This window comes from Mangifera indica, unplaced genomic scaffold (genome assembly GCF_011075055.1).
Source record: "Mangifera indica cultivar Alphonso unplaced genomic scaffold, CATAS_Mindica_2.1 Un_0066, whole genome shotgun sequence".
Lineage (NCBI taxonomy): Eukaryota > Viridiplantae > Streptophyta > Magnoliopsida > Sapindales > Anacardiaceae > Mangifera > Mangifera indica.
Window position 1 is genome coordinate 110,821 of NW_025401158.1, and position 19,841 is coordinate 130,661.

Sequence of the window (19,841 nt, forward strand, 5' to 3'; positions counted from 1 at the left end):
GTTTAAAATATATGATGATCCTGCTTTTAAGGATATTTTGGAAACTTTTTACTGTATCAAGTATGGCTGACATTTATTAAAGCATGGTGTAAAAGCTTGTATCATATAAAATATATATATGTATAAAAATCTTTCATCATTGAATGAGGGTAATCATTAGTTTCTTTTAATCTCTGTGTTCTTTTGAAAAATCTGATCTTCGATTTTTCTTCTTCCTTTTGGTTCAACCAAATTATTTCTGAATTTAAATTCTATCTTCTGGATCAGCATCTCAACATGGTATCAGAACACTATTAGATCTTAAAGGGTTGTGTTAGTTGAAATTAAATTTCTTGATAAGTTTTTTTCAGATTGATTTGCTTAATGGCTTCATCCTCTTCTTCCTTGGTTCCACCTGTATACAATGGAGAAAACTATCATATTTGAGCAGTAAAGATGAAAGCCTTCCTTAGAGGAGTTAGATTGTGGCAGTATGTTGAAGAGGAAAAGTAGCCTCCTCCCTTAGGGTCGAATCCTACTCTAAATCAAGTAAGACTGCATGAAGAGGAGGCAAATAAAGCTCCTAGAGCACTGTCTGTTCTTCATTAAGGTGTAACAGATGCAGTATTCACAAAGATTGTTGCTTGTGAAATTGCAAAAGAGGCCTTAGACAAGCTCCAAGAAGACTCCCAGGGTAATGAAAGGTCAAGGCAAATGATGGTCTTGAATCTTATAAGAGAGTTTGAAGTACTTAAGATGAAGAAGACTGAATCTATACAAGAATATGATGATAGAACCCTGAAGATTGTTAATCATATTAGATTGATGGGAGAAAAATTATCTGATGAAAGGATTGTTGAAAAAATCTTGGTGAGCATTCCGGAAAGGTATGAGGCCAAGATATCTTTTCTTGAATACTCTAAAAATTTTTCAGAGTTAACTTTATCTGAAGTGGTTAATGCCTTGAAAGCTCAAGACCAAAGGAGAGATTTGAGAAGGCAAGAAGAAACCATAGAAGGTGTTTTCAGTGCTAAAACAAATGAGAAGAAGTCCAGCAATAGTCCTCACAAAAAATTCTTTGGTGAAAAAAAGGAAAAATGGAAACAAATAGGAAATGAGAGCCAGAAATCTGGAGATAAGAGAGGAAAATATCAGCCATGTCCTCATTGCTAAATGTAAGATCTGTAACCAATTTGGGCATGTTGATAGAGTCTGCAAAAGCAAAGAAAACAACTCACTTCAGCAAAGTCAGCAAGTCCAGGAAGTAGAGAAGCAAAATGAAACAAGTGAGCATTTGTTTGTGGTGTCTAATTATGACACAACAAAAGAACATACCACTTGGCTAATAGATAGCGGATGTTCAAATCATATGACATATGATAGCGATCTATTGGTGAAGCTTGACTGTACTTACACCTCCAAAGTGAAGATCAGAAATGGTGAACTGTTATATGTAAAAGGAAAAGGTGCAGTCCTCATTGAGTCTCTAACAGACATTAAGGTGATCAATGATGTTCTTTATGTTCCTCAAATTAATCATAACTTATTAAGTGTTGCTCAAATGTTAGAGAAGGGTTACGCATTGCATTTTGAAAATAAAGCATGTGTTATAGCTGATCCTGAAGGAAATAGATTAATGACTGTAGAAATGCATGATAAAAACTTCAGCATTAATTGGAGACATACTGGCTATAATGCTTACCAACTCAATGAAGTGAATTCTACTCTTTGGCACAAAAAACTTGGCCATTTTAATTACACTACATTGAGTAAGATGTATTTTTAGCATATAGTTCAAAATTTACCTGCTATGAGTGAATGTGACAAAATTTGTGAAGTTTGTCAACTAGGAAAACAAACCAAACTTCCTTTCTCAAGCAGTAACTCTAAAGCCTCTGAGAAACTTCAACTAGTTCACTCAGACTAGTGTGGCCCTATGAGCACTCTTTCTTTGAATGGAAACAGGTATTTTCTTATTTTCACAGATGACTATTCAAGGCTCACCTAGATTTACTTTTTGAAGCAAAAATCTGAAGTTTTAAGTAAATTCAAAGTGTTTAAAGCAGATGCTGAAAAACAATCAGATTGTAAGTTGAAGGCACTCAGCTCTGATAATGGATCAGAGTACACTTCTAAAGAATTTAATTCCTTCTGCAAGGATAAGGGAATTTTGCACCAATTGAATTTTTCTCAAGTGATGAAGAAGAAATTCCTACAACTAGATAGAGATCTTTAAATAAAGTCTATAGTAGGTGCAATGTGGCAGTTGCTGAACCTACCTGTTTTGATGATGCAGTGAGTCAAGAAGGGTGGAAAACAGCCATGGAATCAGAACTGGAAATGATTAACTAGAATGCAACTTGGAGCTTGGTTGATAGACCTGAAAATCACAATGTTATAGGAGTAAAATGGATTTATAGAACTAAGTACAATCCAAATGATTCCATAAACAAACTCAAAGCTAGATTAGTTATAAAAGGATATCTTTAACAACTTGGGATAGATTTCTTTGATACATTTTCACCTGTGGCCAGGTATGATACAATCAAAATGTTAATTGCATTGGCTACAAAAATGGAATGGAAAATCTATCACTTGGACATTAAATCAGCATTCCTAAATAGGGTTCTAAATGAAGACATCTTTGTTGAACAACCTGATGGCTTTAAAATACCAGGTCAGGAAGGAAAAGTATACAAATTACATAAGGCCCTTTATGGCCTTAAGCAAGCCCCCAAGGCTTGGTATTGCAAAATTCATTCTTATTTGCTAGATCAAGGATTTGAGTGTAGCTTGAATGAATCCACCCTATATGTGATGAAAAAAAGGAATCACTTGGTATTGGTTGTTTCATTGTATGTTGATGACCTCCTAGTGATAGGAGGAGACTCAAGTTTAGTAGCGAAATTTACTAAATGCGTGAAAAGGGAGGTTGACATGACTGACTTGGGTAAAATGAAATATTTTTTAGGTATGGAGATAGATCAGAAAATAAATGGTATTTTCATTTCACAAAGAAAATATGTGCATAATCTTCTTAAAAAGTTTCACATGGAGCATTGTAAACCTGTCTCTACTCTGGTGGTGAATGAAAAATTCAAAGAAGCTAAATCAGATATGAAAACTGAAGCTGTTTTATATAGAAGCCTAATTGGTTCCTTGTTGTACCTATGCTCTACCAGGCCAAATATCATGTTTCCCACATCTTTTCTATCAAGGTTCATGCAATCACCTGGAAAAAATCACATGTGTGCTGCTAAAAGAATTCTTAGATACATAAAGGGAACTGAAAATTTTGGCCTCTGGTATTCAACACAAGAAAGCAGTAATCTGTTGGGATACTCGGATAGTAACTGGATTGGAAGCTTGGAGGACTTTAAGAGTACTTCAAGCTATTGTTTCTCTTTTGGAAGTGTTGTGTTTTGCTGGAATTCAAAGAAACAAGATGTCATTACTCAATCTTCTGCTGAGGCAGAATATGTAGTAACTTGTAGTGTAACAAACCAAGCTAAATGGTTGATGAAATTACTTACTGATTTAAATCAAGATCAGTAAGGATGTGTCACCATATATGCAGACAACAAGGCAACCATTGCTATCACAAAAAATCTAGTTCTTCACGAAAGAACAAAGCACATCAATGTCAAATATCACGTAATCCGAGAAGCTGTGAAACTTTGAGAAATAACTTTGATGCAATGCAGCTCTAAAGAACAATTAGCCGATATCATGACTAAAGCACTTCTTAAAGCTCAATTTGAGCTACTTAGAATGAGACTTGGACTTGTGCCAAACAGCTGAAAGGAGGAGTGTTAGCAAGTTGAGCTTGTTTGTATTTTTTGTTAAATAATCTAAGTCAGTTGTAGTAGTTAAAAATCAGTTGTGTTTTGTTTAAAATATATGATGATCCTGCTTTTAAGGATATTTTGGAAGCTTTTTATTGTATTAAGTATGGCTGACATTTATTAAAGTATGATGTAAAAGCTTGTATCATATAAAATATATATATGTATAAAAATCCTTCATCATTGAATGAGGGTAATCATCAGTTTCTTTCATGCTCTGTGTTCTTCTGAAAAATTTGATCTTCAATTTTTCTTCTTCCTTTTGGTTCAGCCAAATTACTTCTGAATTTGAATTCTATCTTCTGGTTCAGCATATCAACAATTATCCCTTTCTGTTGGCTCTCTTCTGGCCAATGCTATTGTTAGGGAACATACAACAGACATGATCAGTTCTCATGAATTCTACCATTCAGCATTCCTATCTCACATATTCAATTTTTCTTAGAAATCCTAATTCATCAAAACATAAAGAGAAAATTAAAGTTATTCTACTTTATGCAGCCAACAATGTTGCATGCTAATATAAAATAATTAAACTATGTATACCAAATTTTGAGTCGTCTAATCATATGATAACATATCATGGATGCACATAGCATTGTTCAATATAAAATAACCTATATTTCATGATGAGGAATAGGCCTACTAACTGCAAGCTAGAATAAATCGTCAAGTACTTTAGGTGCTCCCATTATGGTGATCACTAATCATTATCACCCATTCCACTGGTAGTTACTGCCTCAAACAAGATTATGAAGAAATATGTCTAGATAAACACACCCAGGCTTTCTCTCAGCATTTTTACCCTAAAAATAAATAGCATTATATTATAATATCAACACACACAAACATTAAAGAAAAAGACAATAACATCAATATTATTTTGTAATATTTGGCCATGTAAGCAATATATGGGAGATAAAATATAAAAAAGAAATGTATCAAATGCAAGCTACAACAAGAAAGTGAAGAACTCCATGTAATATTTTAAGATTTTGGTTCTAGTGAAAATGTCACAGCTCTTCTTGAAAAGAAACGGTATCTTAACAAAAGTCTTTTTAGGCTCATACCATCATTCCTGGTGTCGTCTTCAGTAGTTAACTACTAACAAGTAAGCTCGAACAATGAAAAAAGAAATGAGGATCATTATTACTCTTATTGAGTCCTTAAAGCCTCGTTATCGCATCAGAGTAAGGCTATCGTCCCTGTATTTGTTTGTTCCCCTCAAGAGAGTGACCTCATGGACCAAGGAGGTGCCCAACATATTTGCGGTACAATATTAAACTATTATGAGATGCCACTAGATGGAAAATATAAAATCACATCAAAGCAAGGAGTCCCTCAGTAAACCAGGATCTCAATCTCCGCTTGTAATACTTCTAATAGTAAGACCATAAGAGCTACCTTGAGGCATAAGCCAATAGTGTGCTGATGAAGTGATGATTAGGCCGGGTATTAACCTGAACAACCTGGTCGAAGGTAAATTGGTAAACAAGTCCAACAACAATGTACATTAATAATTTCATGAAACCTCTTCCTACAAGACAACTGAATAACAATAACCAAACACTTGAAGGCTCAAAACTGTACACAAAGATTAACATTTTTTGTACACTAGAAGAGTTCAGCCTTTGAGGTCATTACTAAAAGAATTATAAGTAAGGTTCCCAAAACAACATTGTCCACTAAATGTTACTTTGTCCTAAAACATCTAAAAGATTATGGCATCATTCACCCCTTCCAAAGCTACTAGTATGTGTTCATAAAAAAAGAAATGGGGAGAATAATTAATAGAAGGAACATAACTTGAATAGATATCATTAACATAATTCTGAACAAATCTTAGTCCAATCGAATTCCAATTTTCACTATTGGGTCTAAGTCCACCCATGACGAGTTGACTCAATTCGGTTTAATTTAATTGTTAAGAGCAGTTATTAGAAGGGAGTTGAACACTTATAAATTATCCAAAAACTGTCTCCTCCTAACAATAATAATAATAATTTTTCCATTTACGCACATGAAAAAGATATTAGTCTTCTACTTCTCTCTAAAACCAAAAAGCATAGAGATCAAGTCTCCCAAATGAATGTAGTATGTGAGGCAAAATGGGTTGGGGAAATGACTCACGTCAACACCTCGCCTTGTATTCGAATAGGCTTCATCGAAAATTTGAATCCAGGTACTCAAATTTCTATTTACTATAATTCACAAAATATTGATTAGACATGTTTAATTGTTTCCAACATTAGTATCGGAGCGTAGGTTATAAATATGTAATGTGTTCTGTAAATTGAATTATGTATTCTGCAGAAATTAGACCGATTTGACGGACAAAATTCTAAGGTTTATCATGCAGAATTAGGTCAAAATTGGGTTGAAAAAATCCGATTGTCTTTCTATTGGTCAACTGGTCAACTTGTATAGTCAAACAGGTTAACCAGAGCTAGTCAATGCCACCCAGGTTAGTTGATCAGTCAACGATCAAAGATTGACCAACAACACGTGTTGCTCAATTTGCATGAACCCACATACAGACTTTATTTCGACTTGTGAAAGCATGTGCAACATTAAGTGAACTCGTGAAGGTACATAAGCCCTTATTTTAGCTTATGACGATGTGTGAACAATGTTTTCTGATGCATTTAGGAACATGAAAACTGTTTCCAAAGCGTGGAAGCTATGTTGAGCATATCGGAAACCATAAATTTAAATTCATTTTATGTTTTAACTTGCGTACGAAATTCTTGGGTTTTCATTGCATACACATCGTTTTTAGCTTAACAAACTTGTAATGTTACACAAGTTAGAGATTAGCTCACTCAAACAAGCAATTGTCTTTGACACTAAGAGAACATGCAAAGATGAGACATTATTCTTAAAAAAAGTGATACTGAGAGAGCATGCCGATGAGAGACAAATTTCTAAAGAAAAGATTTATCGAAGTTAAAATATCGCCTTGATGATTGATCAAGATGAAGTTATGGATAGATACATTTGAAAATGATCAATGGATTCCTTACATCCAAAAAATTTATGAATGTCAGATGTGAGCTTTTAATATGGATAAATACTTGTAGGTGTAAACATGATTAAGAACTTAGGTTAGACGTTGGGTATAATAATTGAACTAAGATTTGTGCAGTGTTATGAATGACATTTGAGAAAATACACACTGTAGCACATGGTTCATACCATGTGTATATAAGTAAAACAACCAGTTAAAGTAGTGAGAAGATGAATCTATTCTCCCTCACTGTGTGACATTGTATGAGGATTATCTCATGTTGCTACCTTTTGACTCTTTATTGTTGTTCAATATTTACTCTTAGTGTTGCTATCTTAGCTTAACACCTATGGCCACACATGATCCAGCTTATGAAACATGACAAGAAAAACAGTTAAGTTTAAATTGTGAATTTCGAGTAGAAAAAGAAGATTTATATATATATTACATGTGTCCATTGATCGACCGATCATGTCACTCATATGAAATAATAAACTTGATCATGGATACATAGGAAAATAACACAATGATAAATAAAAGATAAAAGGGAGTTAGTATTATCGAGCAAGTTTGGGGTGCTGCGAACCTAAAACTTTATTTTGTTTTTATTTGGATTGAAACAACTATATTATTTCTAATATATGCATAGTATTTAGCTCTTAAGTGCTAATGGCTCATGAGATCACACAACATATTTGTAAGTATGAAACGTATGAAACGTATGACCGTATGAGATTTTTGTGGCCAAGTATTTGGTTTGAGTCTTCTATCATGTGTGAGTGATAGGTATTGAGTCTATGTCCACCCATGACATGTTAACTTGATTTGATTTAATTTAACTGCCAAGGGCAATTATTAGAAGGGAGTTGGAGGGTAGTTGGATATTTATAAATTGTCCAAAAATAGGCTTTTCCCAACAATAATAATAATAATAATTTTTTCGTTCACACACATGAAAAAGATATGAGTTTTCTACTTCTCTCTAAAACCAAAAAACACAGAGATCAAGTCTCCCAAATGGATGTAGTACATGGGGCAAATTGGGTCGTGGAAATGACTCACGTCAATATCTCGCACCGTATTCGAATGGGCGTTGTCAAAAACTTGAATCCGAATACACAAATTTCTATTTATTGTAATTCACAGAATGTTGATTTGACATGTTTAATTGTTTTCAACATTCACAATCAAATATATGATACAAATTTAAAAAGCACACCTTATAGAAACAAAAAACAACGAAGAAAAAGAAAGACTAACCGGAGAGAATAAGTTTAGAAACAGTAGTGAAAAACTTAGGTGTGTAGTCCATCAAATAATATTATTTAATAATGATATAAAGAAAATTATGGGATTAGAATAAAATAAGTAATAAGATAGATATAAATTTATGTCCATTAACTTCATCGAGATGAAACAAGAATCATTATTACCCCTGCTGAATCCTGAATGCCCTCGCCATCTCATCAGAGCAGCGCTGTCATCTCGGTATTTGTCAAACAAGATATTAAAAGTATGTCACTAATTATCTACAAAATGCGGCCCACCATCCAGGTTCCAGCGTTGATAGACTGCGCTGGGGAGTAGATTGTTTTCCAGCATATATGACATAAGTAGAACTCTATTATTATAAAAATTTGCATCATTTATTGCTAATAAAGCAGCTATATGGCTTATGTGTAAATGACTAACATACCAGAGATATAATTTTATATGTCAATGCAAGTGCAAGTATTAGTTTTCTAAGTTCTAGGCGACGGTCCCATTGATCATATATTTAATTGTGGTAGATAAAATGTAGATATCAATGGTGCGCATTGGAAGAGAAGATAATAAAATGGTTGGTTTGGTAGCAGCTTATTTTGAACTCTTTCTATGTTGATGAATCGATTATGTCAGAAATTTAGAATAATTTATTTGTTAATATTAGTCTTCACATCTCCAAAGAGCGTATATGTCTCCAATTTCCAGCTGAAAATCTCTGTATTCAAATCTCCAATCTATTTCAGAGGCTTTCTCATTGCCTTTTCCATTTCCATCTCTCTCATCTCCAAAAGAGCAATGGGACACTTCAAGATCAATTTTATTGAATAATTGTAGGATTGATGACTAAATCTAAAATTTGGCTGAAATAAAATTCCACCTCTTTCACCCCAAAAAAAGGGTTTGGGGTCATCAAACAAAGTATGTCTATATAAAATGACAAATATGTCTTTTTCACTTTACACACTCAGACTATTGAATCCATTCTAATTCTAAATTTTCTTTAAACTGAAGTTTTATGTCTGCACTGAACCAATGAAGCGATTACCAATTGTTATTTGGTATTTTTCTTACATTTGTGGTAATTATGATCGTAAGGAAAATTTTGAAGTTCTATAAAGAATGACTCGGCTAAAAACTTTTCGGCCAATTGTTAAAAGTGGTAATAGTTGATATTTGAGTAATATAGTTCTTTTTTATTAGTTGTCACAGCTGAAAATATCAAGGGCATTATCTTTGGAAAGTTATTACATTTCCATGTTACATTTCACTTTATGATTCAATTTATTTATTTGTATACGTTTCACTTTCATAAAAATGAATGCTCTTATAGTTAATATTAGTAATACTTCTCTATGAAGGACAATACTTTTATAGAGAGGTGTTGCACCACCTTTACTTATAAAAAGTTTATGCAAAATATTTTATACAAAGATATATATGTGAATAATGAGTGTAAATTGAGCCTAAACAAATCGAGTTTGAGCTCGAGCCACTCAAGTTTGGCTTTTGAGCTAAACCCAAGCTTGAAGATGGTCGACTTAATAAATTCATAAGCTCCTGACTCAGTTTGAATAAAATATTAATAAGCCCAAAAAAGTTTAAATTATGACACTTAAACCCTTAAAATCTTATTTATATTTGTAATGTAGAGGTACTTAATAAATATATAAATTATAAGATTAAAAGAATCATTTAATAATTAAAGAGTAAAAATGTAATTTGACCAAGTTTAAGCCAATCAAACTTGTTTAAAACTCGAATGCAAATGAAAATCTCACTAGTTTGAAGAGCTCAAACTTCTCTTAAAATAATCAAAATGAGCTTTAGTTAAACACTACTCAGACTTGATTGAGTACACGTTATTCTTTGTATAAAAATAGTAATAGTTATTCACATATAAAACATCACTAAATATTTAATCACTTTTAGAATATACAAAACATAAAAAAAAAAAAACAAATGGACAATTTTCTGCATGTATTCAATTTAAAATAAAATATTAATAAAGACATTGTAAAATAAAACCAAACCCACTTGGGTGATGCCTCTTCTCACATTGTAAAAGGCTCTACGCATATTCAAGAGTCTCGAGACTATCACCTGCAACATAAAAAAATTAAATATAATTTATATATTATATTGCATGCCCAATGAAGAACTCAACTTTCAAAGTGATATCACTAAAATAATTAAAGCCATTTCAAATTTCAATGGCTGCCATGAGATGCATCGAACAAGCAAGTTCGAGTTGGTTTCCATTTGTCCCCATTAAATAATAATATGGACATGATGAGAGACTGTAGCATTATATGATATGCAACGGAGAAGTGCTTGCGAAGGGTCAACCCAAACGTTTAGTTATTGGGAATTTTTTCAGGCTAAAAAATCTAAAAGACTTACCATCAAATTTTAAAAAATTTAAATACTTATCTATAAATTAATTTTAATTTCAGATATGATTAAATGTAAAATATTTATCTAATAATAATATTTAAAAAAATAAAAATTTATATTAATTTATCTCTTTAATTTGAAAAACTAACAATTTCTCTCAAAAAATAAGTTTTCAAAGTGACATTTTCTCCCCAATTTAGGGTCTCAAATTTCCCCAGCAATTTCCTTGTAAATGACAACCGATTTCTCTCTCCTATTGATGTCTCTTTCTCTGGTACTTTTTCTCCTATTGATGATGTCTAGATTCTATAAAAGCTAAACAAAGGGTCAAAATTTTTGTCTATCCCTTAGTCATTCAAATGAATCAGTTTCATCTAACAACACAAAGCAGGTAGCTAGTACCGGGAGTGTGCATAGTTCTTTTTGATATGGTTTGAGCATTTTTTTAAAATGAAACTTAAAAAAACGTTTTCAAATCATTTACTTTATATTAGATTCAAAAGGTATATATATATATATAAAATAAAATTATACGTACACATTTTTTGTATATAATTTAGGTTTACAAAATATGTGTCATTATGTGGTTGAATGATTTTAAATTAAAGATAAAATAACTTTTAATCGTATGATGACTCCTCATCTTTGTACCCAAATTAAATATAAAAAATGTGTATAAATAATATTTCTTATATAATATACATATAAACAAGACAAAATACATATGAAATAAATAAAATGTATACCTATTTACTTATTAAAAAATTCTGTCAAATACAGTTATAAATATATTATTTTAAAAAAATATGATTTATACTTTGATTTGGTTTGAAAATCACCTAAACTTAAAAAATTGGTTTGAAAAATTTTTAACCAATTCATAATTTTTAAATAATTCGGTTCAATTATATAATTTATATCAAACTATGCACATCGTTATAGTAATTTTTCTAAGTCATGAGCAGCTGAAAGGCTCATCTTTCAAAGTATACTCCTTTTCTTTCTAGAAACTGCTTTTGTGCAAGGGAGAGACAACTAAATTTGTAAAGGAGTAAAGGTGCTGAGAAAATAACAAAAGAAGTTGGTCTGGTAGCAGCTTATTTTGGCTTATTTTCTGTGTTATAATTTGAAATCATTGGTGAGGACATAGGAAGTTATTAAAAAATAAAAATAAAAATATGCATACATATTTTTTTTATATAATTTAAATATATAAATAATATAATTAAATAATTTTTAATTAAAAATAAATTTATATATAATAATATATTATTTATATATTTTAATTATATATTTAAAATATGTATATATAACATTGGTCTTTATCAAATTTAGTTTTAAACTATCTGCCCAGCTGGGCAGGGGTGAGGTTGATGGATTCAAGAGTTTTTTAGTGTTACGTAAAAAGGGCAAAAAAAATTGTTATTTCAGTTTGACCCTACTTTGTTTAATGACTAAGTTACCCCAACGTCTCCAAAAGAGTGTATCCGGTGCCAATTTCCAGCTGGAAAACTCTAGTCTTCAAATCTCCTTTCTATCTCAGAAGCTCTCTCATCGTCATCGTCTTTGCAATTTCCATATGGCTGTGGAAGTGGACTATGTAGTTGATTTTTTGCTAATGAAACTTGACAGACTGGAGTCCAGGGTTTTGCTGTATCTTTCACGTTGGCAAGGGGTAGTTTCACATCTGGACAAGTTGCGAATAAAGTTGAGGAAGATTCAAGCAGACCTCGCCGATATATACCAGTGTCAATCCTTCGAGGATTCGAAATTTTGGCTGGACGATTTACTGGACTGGGCTTATAATGTGGATGACGTACTGGATGAGCTTCCCACTTGTATTTTAGAGAGTGAGCCGATGGCCAAAGGGTGTTTAAGCATTAGCAAGGCGCGTAGCTTTATCCCTGCTTGTTTTACTGATTCGACTCCAAATCTCCATATGGTGACCAAGTTAATAGATATCACTCGCCAATTTGAAAAATTATGCGGTGCTTCACCACTCATCTTTCCGCTGTTTAACTCGCCGAATCATCGAGGGATATCAATTCCTTTTCGGAAAGTACCACACCCTAAATCTTTACTTACACAATCTGGTATTTACGGTCGAGATGAGGATAAAGAAAAGATACTTGAAATGGTGTTAAATGAGGAGTCAAATGATTTCAATTTTAGTGTTATAAGCATTGTTGGGATGATAGGAATTGGCAAAACAAGGCTAGTTCAAGAGGTCTACAACGACAAGGCTTTGGAAGGTTTCAATATCAGAGCATGGGTAAATGTCTCCTCTGGCATCACTATTGACGAACTTCACGAGCGGCTTCTCCAGCAGATCACTTTATCATCCTGCAGGTCTTATGGATTACAAGAAATGCGAATTGCACTGGCAAAAGCTGTAATTGGAAAAAAAATGCTTGTTTGTCTTGGATGATTTCTGGATTGGGACTTCTGACGATTGGGATTTCTTTTTGGGTCCTTTCAAGGATGGAGCAGCAGGAAGTAAAATAATTGTTACTGCATGTAATGTTGATTTTGAAGTAACAATGCGCCCAAGTAAATGTTATAACTTGAATCTCCTAACAAAAGATGCCTGCTTGGCTATATTTGAGGAGCATGCATCTGGAATTGGGGGCATTAATCCACAACGAACTTCACCACTAATTCGAGAAAAAGTTGTTGAAAAGATCCGAGGCTTGCCTCTGGCTGCAAGTACTCTTGGTGGCATGTTAGGCTTTGAGCACAGAAGTGAGTGGGAAAACAGATTGAATGACAGAACATTCAATGATTTATATGAATCTAGAATTGTCGCTGTGTTAGAAATAACTTACTCTCGTCTTCCTTTGTATTTAAAAGAGTGTTTTGCTTATTGTGCAATTTTACATGAGGATTATGAATTTGAGGAGAAGGAACTTGTAATTTTATGGGTGGCAGATGGTCTGATCCATCCACCATCTGTAGGCGCAAAAACATTGAAAGATGTGGGTGTTGAATATTTTCAAGCTTTACTTAAAAGGTCAATATTTCAACCATCAAGCAGCAATGCTTCTAAATTTAGAATGCATGGCTTTTTCAACCGTCTGGCCAGGAGGATTTCAGTGAAAAGAAGTTTTAAGTTAGAAGAGGATTTTATAATCCCAGAAAGATTTGATAAGATTCGGTATTTTTCTTACATTTGTGGCAATTATGATCGAAAAGAAAATTTTAAAGTTCTACATAGAATGACTCACCTAAGGACTTTTCTGCCAATTGTTAGAAGTGGTGATAGTCGATACTTGAGTAACATGGTTCTTTTTGATTTGTTGCCAAAGCTGAAAAAATTGAGGGCATTATCTTTGGAAAGTTATTACATTACCATGTTACCAGATTCAATTGGAGATTTGAAACTTCTAAGGTACCTCAACCTTTCTAATACTGAGATCAAAAGTTTACCTGAATCAACAAGTTTATTGTTTAACTTGCAATGTTTGATATTAAAACATTGCTCCCGACTTATCAAGTTGCCTTCTAATGTTAGAAGTTTGATCAATCTCTATTACCTTGACATTACAGGAGTGAAGTTAGCAGAGATGCCTCTGGGAATGGAAAATTTGAAAGGTCTTCATGTGTTATCTAATTTTGTTGTGGGCAAAGACAAGCAATCTTGTATACAAATTCTGAAAAATTTAAAATTTCTTTCTGGGGAACTTTGTATTTCAAGATTAGAGAATGTAGTTCTTGACTTTCGAGGATCTGTTTTAGCGGATAAGTACCTAGAAGTGTTGGTGTTAGAATGGGGATCTCAACATGATGATTCACGAGACAAGACAAAAGAAAATGAAGTCCTTGACATGTTGCAGCCCCATAAAAATCTAAGCAAACTTACAATCAAATGTTATGGTGGTCTGGTATTTCCACCTTGGGTAGGAGATCCATCATACTCCAACATGGTGGTCCTAAGATTGGAAGATTGTGAACAATGCACAACCATGCCATCACTTGGGGAATTAAGCTTGCTTAAAGCACTCACCATCAAAGGCATGGGAGGACTAAAGAGGATTGGTTTGGAAATTTATGGGGAAAATTGCTCAAGACCGTTTCCATCTTTGGAGACTCTTTGTTTTGAGGATTTGCAAGAATGGGAGTATTGGGACCTTATCAAAGAAAACGAGCATGTCAATGTATTTACTTGCTTGCAAGAGCTTTCCATCTTAGATTGCCCAAAGCTCTATGGCCAGTTACCTGACCATCTTTCTTCATTGGAGAAGCTTGTTATTCGTGAGTGCAAGCGGCTGGTAGTTTCATTCAACCATCTCCCTTCATTGAAAAAACTTTTGATTCATGAATGTCGACACTTGGTAGTTCCAATCTCAAGCCTTCATATGCTCCACGAACTAGAAGTTGTTGGATGCAAAAGAATGGTGTCTTGTAGTCCATGTGACTTTAAGTCACTAAAGTCTTTGACACTTTCAAATATTTCAGAAACTAAGAACTGGTTTGTTCAAGGGTCTCAGAAAGTAGAACATCTAAAGATTGTCAATTGTGAATGGCTCATAAATTCGTGGTTGAATAGCATTTGTCTTCAGAAGCTACCTGAAAGGTTTTGTAGCCTTACTTCCCTTAGAGAACTGTCTATTGAAAATTGTAGCAGCCTTGTTTCATTTCCAGAAGCAAGTTTTCTTTCAGCTTTGACTGTACTTAAGATTAGAACTTGCAGTTCTCTGAAATTCATTTTTGAGGGAATGAAGAATAATGATGTACCCGTGGAAAACTTGCAAATTGAGGATTGTCACTCTCTAACATTCCTTGTGAGAGATCACCTACCCCCATTTCTAAAACAACTTTCCTTGATAAATTGTAAGAAATTGCAGGGGTTGTTGGATGATAAAAATTACACTTGCTCCTCTTCTATGTCATTGGTGCACGAGGTGGATGATAGAAATGTCAGTACAAATCTTCTCGAGTGTTTGTATATCTCCCAATGTCCGTCTCTCACTTGCTTATCATCAAGGGACCAATTATTTGTTGTCCTGAAGCACCTTGATATTCGGGATTGCTTGAAACTCCGATTATTGCAAGGCCAGTTACCTGCAACACTTGAACACTTGGAGATTTCAGGTTGCTCAGAGCTTACCATCTTGTCAACAAAGGGGTTGTTACCTAAGGCACTTAAACACCTGAACATTGCTGATTGTCCGAAGTTAAAGTCCATAGCAAAGAGCTTCGATAAAGGCATGTTTGTCGGGTATATCCAGATCAAGAACTGCAAAAATCTTGAATTTATACCTGAGGGTATACATAATCTGAATAGTCTCCATACAATGTATGTACAAGATTGTCCGAGTCTTGTCTCCTTTCCTGCAGAAGGGTTTCCCAACACCAACTCAACTGTGTTATCAATTGAGAGGTGTAAGAAACTTAAAGCTCTGCCCATTGGCCTGCACGATCTCAGCTGCCTTGAAGAATTAGTTATATGGCAATGTCCGGGTATTATGTCCATTCCCAAGGAAGGCTTTCCTACCAACCTAACCTCACTTTCAATTGCTGATGCCAATCTGTTTAAGTCACTATTTGAGTGGGGTCTTCATAATCTCACCCATCTAAGAAGCCTCGAGATTAGGGGATGCCCAGATGTAATTTCTTTCCCAATACGGGAAATGAATATGGTGCTTCCGGCCTCTCTAACTCAGCTGACTGTTGGAAGATTCCTGAAATTAAAATATTTATCATCTAGGGGTTTTGAGACCCTTAGGTCTCTCCAAGAACTTTCCATTAGTGATTGCCCGGAGTTGTCATCCTTTCCAAAAAGTTTGCCATCCTCACTTCTGCGATTGTATATTTATAATTGTCCTTTGCTGAAAAAGCAGTGCAGAAGGAATAAAGGACAAGATTGGCCTAAGATTGCTGAGATTCCTCGTGTTAGAATAGATTATGAATTCATCTACGATACATAGTAAGAAAATTATCTTCTTGGTATGTTAGTTTTTCACACCTAAACCATATAGCTACTTTAGCAGCAATAATTGATGCAATTTTTTATGGTAACAGAGTTTGACTTATGTGATACATGCAGGATAAAAGTTCAACTCCCCAACGCAGTCTATCAGTGCCGATACCTGGATGGTAGGCTGTATTGTGTATTTAGCAAATATACTTGGCAGCATAAATTATTTGAACTGAATAAAATATTGCAGCTTAAATTTGGATCTTTTCAGTCATTTAATTAGTTTGCTGTACTTCAGTTGAAAGTGTCAATAATTTTTTTTTCCATTTTATTTTTCATGTGGTTTATTAAGGTAATTTTACAGAGTAATATTTGATATATTGAATTGTCAAGAAGATGCCGCTAGGGGTAGATAATTAGTGATATATTTTTAATATCTTGTTCATTTAAATTTTTCAGTGTAATTTTGATTTTTTTTTTCCAACTGTACGATAGATGGCATACAGATGGTTTGAGAAGCTGGCTTCCGATATTATGAACTATCAGGATAGGATGCCAAACACATTTGAGGTCAGGTAATAAAACTGTATATTATCTTACTATCCAGATCTCTGAGGAATAATATGTTTTATCTGTTAGAACATTGCAGTACCAGTTCACAGGCTTTGCTGCATGGCATTGCTTTCATCTCTGTTCCGGAAGTTAGTTGCTTCCCGTGATTGATATTTATATAAGCTGTAGTTGGTGAAAGGTACTATAAAGAAATATTTGAACAACAATTTTTTTATGAATCAAAGTATGTACAAAAAGTCTTGTTTCTGGTGCTTTCTTGCCCATCCTTACGAAAGCATATTATTTCGAAGACGGTAAGACTTTATGTGTTGTATCTTTAATTTCCTTGCTGCTTAACTACTCTAATTGGTGTTGTTACTGATTTTCTATTTTCTCCGCACAAACTGAATAGCCCTTTTTCTAGCCTAAACTGACAGTAAATTAGTGTTCATATTCCACCAAAAAGAAAAAGTTAGTGTTGTTACATTTTAAATGAGCTAAAAACTTTCTGTACTGCTTAATATTGGTAGATGGATATGTCGATTTTGTCTCATGTTTTAAATGAAGTTCATTTCCTTCATGAGTACACTTATTCCTTCTATAGAATGTCTCATAAATTTTTCTTCTTCAGGATTTCCCTTGCATCTATTACTTTTGGGAAGTAACATCTAGTGGATGATGTCTTTTTGGTAACCACACATATGGTGTAAAACTTTTAATTCTTTCAGGTAATGACCTTAAATTTATAATTTGCATAGTATTAAAACAGTGCATGTGTATTTTCCATATATACATGTTTCCTCTAAAATAAAAAAGCAGTATTCCTATATGGTTTGAAATTTTGACAGCAATGCTTTGTGAAATTTTGAGAAGTTAATTCCTGTCTTTTTCTTTCAATGTTCACGTGAAAACTTACATTATAATGCTGTGTTGTTTGATTTTTTGGGAAAAAAAATTAATGACAGGAAGCTCCAGATATGGTAATTGATCTAGATTATCGTACCTGGGCTTCCTCAAATTACTGATAATTTCTTCTTGTTTCATTTCATTTGGCTCAGTAATATGATGCCTTTGGTATGAATAACAACTAATTTTATATTATTTTTTTATATATACAGTTGGGTTTGCATTAATTCACTTTGAAATGAGGTGTCTGAAAGGTAATTTTGTCAACTTCTTTGACGAATGACTATTGAATACCTTTATGTGTATGAATTTACATAAATATTAAACGAGGCTTTATGTGATTGATAAGGCACTGGATTTTTCTGTACTGAAAGGTGGTTGTGATTGCAGAGGCATAAAATTTTCCCTTCCTAACGTAAGCACATTGTCCCACACCTTCATACTTTTAAGTTTTGACCATATAAGTTATTAGCATGGTTGTGAACCCATTCTTGTCTTTGTCGAGACAAAAATACTTGTTGATATTAAACTACCACTTACCTAGCAGGACAACATCCAGATATTTAAGTATAATTCAGCCTTCTCTTGTTAATTTGCTTTGGTTTTACTTTTTTCCTTCCAGCTTCATCTCATAATAGTTCTATGTTGTTGTGGTACAACTTTAGAAAACTCCTTGGTCCTCGAGGGACAATGTTGAGTGAGTAGAAGTAATTACAGAGACATTGAAGTTTGTGGAAGAACCCTCCAAAGTCGAGGATGTCGATGTCATGATAAAGCAATGAAATGAAATCTTGGATAGGCTGAAATCAAATCTTCACAAGGCCCAACAGAGAATGAAAATATTGGCTGATCGAAACCGGCGTGAGGTAGAACTGGCAGTGGGAGATCAGGTGTATCTGAAGCTACAACCCTATAGACTTCGATCGTTAGCATCGCGGCCTAACGAGAAGCTGAGTCCATGCTACTACAGGCCTTTTGAGGTTGAGGAGAAAATTGGACAGGTTGCATATAGACTCAAACTTCCAGAGACAGCTAGAATCCATCCAATCTTCCACATTTCTCAACTGAAGAAAAGAATAGGCCCTTCAGTAACCTGTACGCCCCTTCCGAACTGCTTGAACGAGGCTGCTGAACTGGAAGCACAGCCTGAAGAGGTCTTGGATTTTCGTTATTCACAGCAAGGAGACCTGGAGCTGCTCATTAAATGGGACGGTTTACAGGATCACGAGAATTCTTGGGAACTATATAAAAATTTAATCCATGCTTTCCCTCATTTGCACCTTGAGGACAAGGTGCCTCTAGATGAGAGGGGCAATGTTAGAGCCCGAGTATATGTGAGGAAGAAGAAAGGAGGAGGGAAGACAAGAAGAAAGGCACGAGCGGAGGAAGAGACTGGAAAGCAAATCATGGTGGCAGAGGGCTGTAATTTTAATGCAGATGGCAGCAGTGGTGGTGACTCCAGTAAGCAGTTTATGGGAGCTCCAGATGGCAGCACTCCAGAATCAGCAAAAGCAGCAGACAGCAGAAAAAGTTTTGGGACATGCTGGAAAAGAAAGAAATTATGAAGACATTGAAAGCTGAGCTGGCATGCAGGGATTGGGAGAGGAGTTGGGAGGAATTAAGAAATAGGGACCTGGAGAAGGAAATGGGGAAGGAAGAGGAGAAATAGAAAGAAAGTGGGGGAGAGCTCCAGCCTCTCGAAAGCTGGAAGGCATTGAATTTTCTGGGAATTCCTTGAGTCATTGTAATCAGTGAGGGTTTTAGCTATGTTGCTGTGTGAGAGTTTTAGTTGTGTTGATGCTGCATTTCTTTTGATTACTTGTAACCTTTTGGAGACTTGAGTTTTAATGTTGGTGTGGAGATTATTAGTCTGAGTTCATAGAGTGTGAAGTTGATTTTGTAACCCAAATGCCAAGGAATGCATAACTGAGTGTCTTTGTTCTTTAATGGAATTATTACAGAGAATTTCAATTTA

At 34.1% G+C, this 19,841-nt stretch overlaps 2 protein-coding genes across 25 annotated transcripts; both read left to right on the forward strand.

The window, feature by feature from the left end:
* The first annotated feature begins 11,941 nt into the window (after nt 1-11,941).
* LOC123207224 (putative disease resistance RPP13-like protein 1) lies at nt 11,942-12,919 on the forward strand. Its single transcript, XM_044624531.1, has one exon. The coding sequence runs from the start codon at nt 11,942-11,944 to the stop codon at nt 12,917-12,919; it is 978 nt and encodes a 325-aa protein (XP_044480466.1).
* Nucleotides 12,920-13,029: 110 nt separating this feature from the next.
* Nucleotides 13,030-19,841, forward strand: LOC123207229 (putative disease resistance protein At3g14460). 24 transcript variants are annotated; one of them, XM_044624559.1, is made up of 5 exons: nt 13,030-16,417; nt 16,538-17,688; nt 18,079-18,120; nt 18,216-18,281; nt 18,489-19,841. In XM_044624559.1, coding segments are annotated over exons 1-2 (3,387 nt in total). In that variant the 5' UTR covers nt 13,030-13,031; the 3' UTR covers nt 16,539-17,688; nt 18,079-18,120; nt 18,216-18,281; nt 18,489-19,841. The 24 variants fall into 24 exon arrangements, with proteins under 24 accessions (XP_044480494.1, XP_044480490.1, XP_044480504.1 ...); XM_044624555.1 differs by having other exon boundaries at nt 18,532-19,841; XM_044624569.1 differs by having other exon boundaries at nt 16,538-16,983; nt 17,048-17,159; nt 17,592-17,688; nt 18,079-19,841.